Source organism: Loa loa (assembly GCF_000183805.2).
Source record: "Loa loa unplaced genomic scaffold supercont3.89, whole genome shotgun sequence".
Taxonomy (NCBI): Eukaryota; Metazoa; Nematoda; class Chromadorea; order Rhabditida; family Onchocercidae; genus Loa; species Loa loa.
The window spans coordinates 126,007-135,271 of NW_018108269.1; the positions used below are offsets into that span (position 1 = coordinate 126,007).

The 9,265-nt window shown below is 35.1% G+C and overlaps 1 protein-coding gene across 1 annotated transcript in view; it reads right to left on the minus strand.

Moving 5' to 3' along the window:
* The window catches only part of LOAG_17540 (CBR-CTN-1 protein), a gene marked incomplete at its 5' end in the record, with an annotated part of 9,309 nt that extends 1,797 nt beyond the window's left edge, over positions 1–7,512 (minus strand). Inside the window, 12 exons of the mRNA XM_020450200.1 lie at positions 732–995; positions 1,283–1,333; positions 3,430–3,621; positions 4,131–4,265; positions 4,343–4,450; positions 4,846–5,043; positions 5,187–5,333; positions 5,472–5,744; positions 5,946–6,112; positions 6,438–6,558; positions 6,793–6,876; positions 7,399–7,512. Of these exons, the coding sequence (XP_020306157.1) occupies positions 732–995; positions 1,283–1,333; positions 3,430–3,621; positions 4,131–4,265; positions 4,343–4,450; positions 4,846–5,043; positions 5,187–5,333; positions 5,472–5,744; positions 5,946–6,112; positions 6,438–6,558; positions 6,793–6,876; positions 7,399–7,512 (1,854 nt within the window). The remainder of the gene's footprint in view (positions 1–731; positions 996–1,282; positions 1,334–3,429; positions 3,622–4,130; positions 4,266–4,342; positions 4,451–4,845; positions 5,044–5,186; positions 5,334–5,471; positions 5,745–5,945; positions 6,113–6,437; positions 6,559–6,792; positions 6,877–7,398) is intronic.
* Between the last annotated feature and the right edge of the window lie 1,753 nt (positions 7,513–9,265).

Genomic DNA, 9,265 nt, shown 5'->3' on the forward strand with positions numbered 1-9,265 from the left:
AGCCATCTGATAAATTATCTTCTGCTTAGAAGCAATTTTGACCCAGACAGGATTGGCGGTCACAACCCAATTTAGTCCTTTCCATTTTTAATAAGCAGCTAGAATAACAGTTAATTTGTTAGCACTTTTTGAAGTACCCATATAAACAGATTTATTCCAACATCCACTTTTAAAATTATAGCAAATTTTATGGTATATAACACTTAAGGAGCTTTTTCCAACTATGGTACTCTGTGTAACATTCCTGCAATCTTACTGTGCTAATAGCTGAACGATGACTAATAATAAGAGACCTTATCGTATTTCCTTCTTTGAATTTTTTAACAGAGGAAGATTGCAGGACTTTCAGACAAGTAAAATAGACAGGCACACTGGTTGGAAACTCGAGTTGTTTTACTCAGATAAATCCTATCTGATATACGTGAGATTTAATAGCAAACGATCGACAAACTGATAAGATGATGAAATGCCGCCATTAGGTTTTGAGAAGAACCGAATGCGCCTGATGATCCTCTGCCAAACCGCCCCTCACAAAGAAAGTAATCATCAATGACTCAATCGGATAAGAGTATCTTTCTCTTCAATTAATCAGCCTACACTTTCGGAATAACTTTGATCATATATATCATTATCGTTATAGCTCTGACAAGTCTTTGCAGTTGTTCTTGTGAGTTTTGCTATCTCTGTTGTCGTTGATTTCTCTCTATAAATTAATTAAACTAGAAAGATACCTCATAAGAGAATTCTCGGACCGCTTTATACATCTTGTTAGCTTGCTCTGCAAAAAATTCTGCTTGTGTGAAAAGATCATGGGTTGTTTTCAGTGGTCCATCACCTCTTGTGAAGAGATACATGTTGTAAGCCATGGAAGACATTGCTTTGGCTCGCTTGACAATATCATTTTCCGCATATTCATCCCATTTTTCTGCCTCTGCATCGACTTCAGACGTCAAAAGTTTCATCTCTAAGCCAACTTTCGCTATTTTTTGCTGATCCTGGAAGCAGTTAAAACTTAAATTCTAAATGTCATCGCGAGATTCTTTTAATGAGTCGTACCTTACTCTCGTTAACTACGAATCGTTAAATAACCGGAACTACTAGAGCAATGCAACTGTCAATGTAGATTACTCCACGTTGTCTGTGTAAGTGGATGAACTACCATTACGTACTTCCTACTTCTATCTATGAGATCCACGCAAATTGCTATTATCTAGACAAATACTGGACTTGTTAGGTTACACCATATTCCATTTTCATATGATAGATGTTTGGAGCAACTTACTTCCACGTCAAGTGTAATCGGCTTTGTTGGCTTCTGTGTCGTGCCGTGTTTCTGAAAATGGATCAATCAACTATAAAATGCAATCAACGAACTATTTGAAGTAACCACTCCTCGAATAATTTCCAATCGGCAATTTCGAAGGCAATATTGGCCCTTACCCTGGCCACAGCTTACCTGCTAATCAAAACGAAGACATTTCTTGATTTTACTACTATTGATAGCAGTAGCTGACATGTACTGATACTTTACCAGCTATCACAAAACACCATATTAACCCATTTTTACTAAAAATGATCAGTAGACCACCGGTATTCATCTGCAGATATAAAAACGGTTTGTGCGGTTAAATTAAGGACAATTACTGAAGATGCCGGAACGGACTCCATGCGACTACAGGTCTTACTCAATTTCCACTGTTTCGTATGCTTATTTGATTTTTTCTTCAAATAATTTCCCGTCATTCGTTAGATTAAACCCTGGCAGTTCTCGATAATAACAATTTTTATTTTGCAACAGTTTTTTGCATTTTTGATTATATGGTTATGTGTTAGTTACTTTTCCATGCATCACATAAATCATAGCATACGTTATTTAAACACAGCAAACAACACCGATGGAAAGATTTAAAGAAAATAGCCGTATTTCAAATAGCCAGAAATCAGGAGAATTGATTAAACGTCACCTTTCCTGGACTGCTAGACTCCAGATCAGAGAACGTGAAAGTTTCACACGCATTCAGATGCAATAAGAACACAATTGTTGACTTTAGTTTCTAGATTCAACTTTTTCATCCCATACTCGGTACCAGGATGCTAATAATCATATTTCAGGCATGCAAATCAATGGTAATTATTTGAAGTCAGTATAATGATAGCACGTAATAACTCTTCCGAAATTTTTTGAAATAAGATGAAGAATTCGAAAACTTGACAACCAATTATATGACTAAGTAATCATAAAGCTCCATGCAAATCACTTCACAACAGTTGTCAGCATCACTATTTTTTCGCAACTTGGTGATAAACTAAAAGTCTACAGCGTCCATACAGACTGGCCAGTAGCAATCTATTGAATAATTAAGTAGCTGTGAGCTATTTATCAGGTATATGCATAAACAGGCACTGCCGTACTGGCTTGTTCCATTCTTGGACAGGATTGATAACAGTAAATGTGCACAGAATGAATCCTTACGTAAAATTTTCAGTACCGGAATTAAACATTTGAAGATAAGGGAAATTTGTAAAACAAAACATTCCGTAATATCCATGTAATTTGAAGTCTAAAATACTTGAAAAGTAAACAAGTAAATAAAGACAAAAATACATCCAAACACAAGTGAGAAATCCACAGATTTTGAGTTTTAAGGATCACAGATTTCTCACTGCTATCCAAATGTCTGGCTTATTTTTAAAAATATAAATTAGAAGGAACTTAATGCTTTAAAACAATAAACAAAACAAAATGAAAGTGAAATTTAGAAAAATGAGCAAAACAGTAGAAAAAGAGTGAAAGAATAAGTGACGACCACGACAAGAACGAAGTACAAATTTGATATAACAAACATAATAATTACTAATATGTTGGCAAAACTGTGGTAAATATACAATTTTTACGATGATGCACAAAATAAGGCTAAAGATTTCATGCAGAACCAAAAATTTAGCAATAAGATCAAACACTGCAAAGCAAAGTCCAAAAACTTCACAAAACAAATTTCAAGTTCGAAATACAGCTTTTCCAATTGAAAAACACTTCTGCACTACTCAACAGTACTTTGTTCTGTGTTTAGGAAGAGGTGGTGGTGGATCTTGAATGTGCACCTTACTCACTTCATCTTGTAAATCATCCAGTATGTTCCGAAAATTTGCACCCGCGGTAAAAGACTTGCTTGTGTTTGCCGCCGAAATACTCACCGAAGAGCTAGTGTCTTCAATGAATTGATGAAATTGCTGCATAGGTTCTACAGCATCCTTCAAATGTTTGATCAATACTAAACCATCAGAATGAAGTTGTTCTAACTGTGAGTGAGAGGATGGAACATATTTTGAGAAGGAAATATCGAATGGACGATCAGAAGCTGGTGATGAAGTAGACAAAAATGATATACAGTCACTTAGAAGATAGCTACCTATAATCGATTGACTTACCCCTGGTCTAGGTAGCGACATATAGGCTTGTTTCTCTGCTGCTAAACGACCGCTTGCCGCTGCATCTGTTTCTCTTGCCAATCTCGACAAATCATTGACACACTGGGCCCATGTGTCACAAAAAACTTCTACGTTCTCTCGTGCTATGCGTGATGATGGATGTATGCATAAGGTGCGACCAGCCAACAATGTCTTCAAACCATAATTATTTAAACCACTGATCCAAAAATAATTTTTTTCTTCCGCCAAGATATTTTGAATTTGTGGGAAAATTCATCCTAAGTGAACTGTAAAATGAAGCTACGTCTTAAGACAGTATTGTAAAAATAAATTAAAACACACCAGTGGAGCAAGGGATCGTAAATTCCGTTCTGCATGGCCTGTTGCAACATGTAAACCATCCGTTAATGATATATGATGTAACAGTCGACATACCCAAATTAAAATCCATTACGCAAAATTCAGTTTCTCAGACAATAAATATTACACAAAGTTAGTTTATCTGAGAAGAAAGGAATTAAAATAGTCTAAGTTCAACATGATACCTGAGCACAGTTAAAACTTTATCATATATCTAGAAAATGCCTGTGTTAAGCAAATTGCATAATTATACAACCATTCTAGAACTACTTGCTGATTAGATTAAAGGTGATTCGTCAATCACATACGAAATTAAATTTTCAGAAAAACCTAGAAGTTACTTCCTGAATATGTTCCGAATGTTCGCGAAATTCTTCGAGAAACTTTTCCACACCATCAATATCACCCGAAACAGAACATGCTTTTATGGATGATAAAATTACTTGGTCTTCGTTGGTACGCAATACTTCTGAGACCTGCAAAACAAGAAGAGAATAAATCTGAACAACATTGTGTGTGATAATGAAATTAATGAAAATTTAAAAACACTTACTTGTTCCATAGCTACAATTTGTAGCTGTTTCTTGAGATCTTTCAGTCTTCGAGTAAGCCTCTCCACACTCACTTCGATGCTTTCATTCCTTAAAGGCTCATCAGCAACCTGAATTATTTATTAATTTAATCATATTAAAGTAATGATTAAAGCATTTAAAAACGATAAGTGGACTTATGAAAAGGACACATGAAGATTATATGTTGGGTAAATAAGCAACGTAAGAGCTTGTTTAATAAAGTTTTCTCTACCGGTATGAAACCGTTTGGTATAACGTAACTGATTTGAAGTGTTGATGGATCTATCTCACTGAGAGCACAACAATATTTTTTCGTTTTGCTCACAACTTGGAGAAATATGTTCAGCCGTATTGTTTTTGTTTTCGAATAACTATGGAGTGTTTGGTTCGGATTTCATGGATAGTATGTATGACAAATAGCTGGGAAAATTTTCAAAATGCAGTTCTTAAACACTAACCGTTTGTTATATGAAAAGTGACTTACATCGGGCTGTATAAGATTTGTCAATTCAAATCGACATTCTTCCAAGAAATCCAAAATCTGTTCACGATGATGATGTGGAGTGTAGGCTGAATCGGTAAAATCCTGAGTCATTTCACACAGTGAATCCAAAGCGCTTATTAATCGTTCCCTTGTACCGGTTCCAATATTACAAGTCATCCGTACCATTTCCAACATTTCCTAGAAAACAGAAGAACTGAAAATTCCTACTACCTTTGAAAAATGTTGACTGAAATGAAAGTTTGTGAATAGTAACAGTTACACAAAAATCAATAACTTCGGAAGTATATAATCCTTTGTTATAGCTTAAAAACAGAGAATACCATTAATCGTCTAATAGCTGCATTGGCCGTTAGTTGCATTCCAATATCTAAAACTTCTTCATTGGATGGTAATGTAAAATGTGATGCATCAAAATGCATTACACCATCGGAGACGCAAAGTGCGATCAACTGAAGGGCCAAACGCATCTGAAAATAACTACATATATTTACTGTCAAATATCGAAACCAGAACAATAAAATATCTCTTAAAGCTTTCTTTAAGGCATTTTGGACTCAATTTTCACAGCCAAAATCATCCTAATCAGATACTTAAAAAAAATGAACCTGTTGAAAAACTCCATTCCGACACTGTCGTGCACTGTCGCTATCTGGATGCCTTAAAAGTGTTTTGTTTGAAGTCAACAGCAGCATCGTCAACCGTTCCAGCATCGTACGTGCTACAGCCATTTGTCCACGGCGTTTTTCACTTTTTAAATCATTCTGTCGATCGCCTGAGCGATGGGCCAAATCAACCATATCACCACCAAATTCGGTGAAAATTTTTACAAAATCCGTGAAATTCGTTGTACTTTCTAATTTTATCAATGAATATGCTATCTGTAATAAATGGAAATCAAAAAAAAAGACAGAATTGCACCCCTCATTATTTTAATATATGCAACTTCAAATAAAAAAACGTGGAATTTTTTTTGCCTGGAGTTTTTGAAGATATATCAAACGTCTACACAAACAATTTCTGAAGTGATGTTCTAAATAACATCTAAAACAGAACACCAAAACTAAGGTTTATGCTTTTACCTTATCTTCAGATCTAAGAATATGTTTGACAAGTACACGATCTGCTAACAAAAGAACTCGTGTTACAGAAGTCAGAAGTTGCCGAGCAGCTCGTACAAGAATAGATTTATCGATAGCAATACTCGAATCATCCGTTAAACAACCATTCAAATTTGCTATTGAAGCTCCTATAAATCGCAGTTATGTTTAGTAAAGTCGTACTCGTATGAAATTATTTTGCTCATCGCAGAACGGTTCTAAAATAAGACGAAAGACTGCCAATATCACAAAATATTTCTAAACGCCACTAAGTAGAAGGTACAGCAAGATAGAATGAATTTAAACCTCTAACGTTAAAGTTTATGGAACCTTTTTTTCCAGTGAACGGTTTGAAAACATATTAAAAAAAAATTAGGAAAAAATTTGTGCAACTTGAAAAAAATTCAAAAATTCAAAATTTATAAAAATTTTAAAAATTTATCCTTTCCAGCAACAAATTCTTTAAATTACTACCTGCGAGTCGGGCTTCGTGACATGCATCGTACATTTCAGGTTGCACATCTGGATTTTCATCGGCAATCGTTTCACCGACCACTACGAAACGCTCGATTGCTGCTTCCACTGCTGATCCTATCTAAAAATGTATAAAATCAACTTCTGAAATAAAGAAAATTACTAAAATGTAAAAAAAAAATTAAAATGCATTTTATAGATATAAAAAATGTAAACGAACTAAAAAAGGCTGGGAAGTTAGGAGCTACTTAATATTTCAATCAATTCAAAAGTTATATTAAAACAATCCAATTTCTAATAAGTTATCAACAAGACCTTATTTTGGTATCATAGTATGAAAGGAAAAGAAATCTACTTTCAGAGCAGAGCGAAGAGCCTTCTCAGATCGTTTTTTACCACTTGACAAATAACTCTCCTTGAAATTCACAAGCGTGGTTATCTGAAAAAAATGACCTGTTCGACGGCTTCAGAAGGAGAAAAAACAAAGAACTACTTAAACGGCAAGCATAAAATAAAATGCACGCTGAAGATATCACTAAGAAATCCTCGGAACGGTTCCAGTTTTTCTGAGGTGCTTGTTTACAAAAAAAATGGAAGAGATCAAAGTACTAAACATGCTTAAAGAATCATTAAATCTTTCAAGATATTACTTATTAATGTGTTATGCCAATTTCATTTACAGAAGGACTATGTCAACAGTTATAGAATAAAGACCCAAATACCCTTTCAGCTCTGGAATTAACTATTAAACCTGCAACAATTACTTTTTAGGTTCTAACAAGGCAGTATATATCTATTTACCGATATAGCTGCATTTGATTTGATTGAATTCCATAAATCTGTTCTGATTAAGAAGTTAATGGAAATGCTGTAGGGAAATCTTTCAAAATCTTGTGAATTAGTAGGAAATTTTGCAGCAGTTCTATTAAATGGGTGGATAATACATTAAATGAACTTTCACCTGAGTGACAAGCGGAACAAGAGTCTGCTCTACCGATTTTGTTTTGATTTCAAGGCTCTGTGGATCGAAAGCATATGATGTATTTATTGTACCATTCGCTAGCGTGTTACTCATAGCTCTTGATTTCTTCCAAGCGCACCAGCTTTGAGCGTCAATTCGAACGTCACATACGTCACCCAGCTAAGGTTTACTGAAAATATATTTTAATATTCCACAGATCTAAATACACGAGAATCACACCGTATGTAATGGATTTAAAGAAATTTTAAAACGCTGCTATTAAAAGTAACGAATCAATGTCAAAGTCCTTTCAACAAAGTGGTATGATATAGGAAGAATATAAAGTTACACATCTAGAGCAACAAATAAATGCAGTACCACTTTGAAAGGAGCTGAAGGACTCCAATGAGGATAGACTGTTTCCAGTTTTCCAATTTGGGATAAGAAGACCCAAAACCAGTATGTTGTTGCTCACAAACACAGAAAAATTAATTGTCGAATTACAGCATAACTGATAATCCATGTTAATTCAGTCCGTTTATTTGGCCAATCCAAAATTGAGCAGCTTGGCTGCGTAATTCAAGGGTTGCGTAAAACAGCGTAATTCATTCATCTAATATAAACCTTGGCTTACTAACTCACTGAGACTTCCAAAGTGAACTTAACTGGCTTTTTCTTTCCAGACCGTATGTCTTATCTATTCAATCGGAATACACGTGGTTAGAATATATGACTGTAGTAATAAGTGGAACAGCTAACATTAACAGTGACATCAGAAGGATGATAAATTAACAAAATGACCGTCACGGTGAAAACCGATACGACGAAAAACAGACGTATCATCGCTTTTATGTAATACACGAAATACTCTTTACGCAAGATGCTCTAGGTATTTGCGTTTTTGTCATCCAATAGGACTGCAAACAGTGTCCAGCAATTGAAAGAGAGAATCACATACTGGAGAATTATTAACTTCCCTTTCAATTTAGTTAAAAAACAAAGTTAATAACAAGATAAATGGATAAATGGTGAATGGGATGGACGAAGTTCTCGGGATGACAGTGACAGGTGTCCCCGAAGTGACAATGACGGATGTCCTCGAGATAAACGTTGTCACAGGGTCTCGAACATTAACAACTGCTGGATATCATTAACTGGGTGAGATTAAAAGGAAGGGAAAGTGAGTCTATGGTCTTCACCCTTTCCGCTTCCTTTTTTTCTTTTCAGCTCTCTCTCATCAAACATTTGTTTCTCAGATAGAGTGAACACATTCTTTCCTTCTTCCATCAGTTGAAAATTCGGCGACCTGAAAGTTCTTCTGATCATTCGGATATGTGATCCATCAATGATCAATGCAAACTAATTAATCACAATTCACGCATACATTGTATTTTGGACAATAAATGCTGCGCAGAATATTTCATGGAGGGGTCACAAGAAATGAATTTCCGGTATGTTTTCCGATTCAGTTTGTGCTAGTATGCATTGAAAGGGTCATCGATCCAGCATCCTAATAGTATATGTTGTGGTACTTTAAACGGTTGTTGGGTTGAAGTCACTCAAAATGTCGTGTCGGTTGTACAACTTTGAATGGAAGGGAACTGAAAAAAAAGGGAAAAAATAAAGAAGTCCCTGGAAATTACTTCTGGGGAAGAAACTTCAAGTCACAGTCCATTTGTTGGAATCGAAATTCGATTTGAGAATAGCCATCTGATAAATTATCTTCTGCTTAGAAGCAATTTTGACCCAGACAGGATTGGCGGTCACAACCCAATTTAGTCCTTTCCATTTTTAATAAGCAGCTAGAATAACAGTTAATTTGTTAGCACTTTTTGAAGTACCCATATAAACAGATTTATTCCAACAT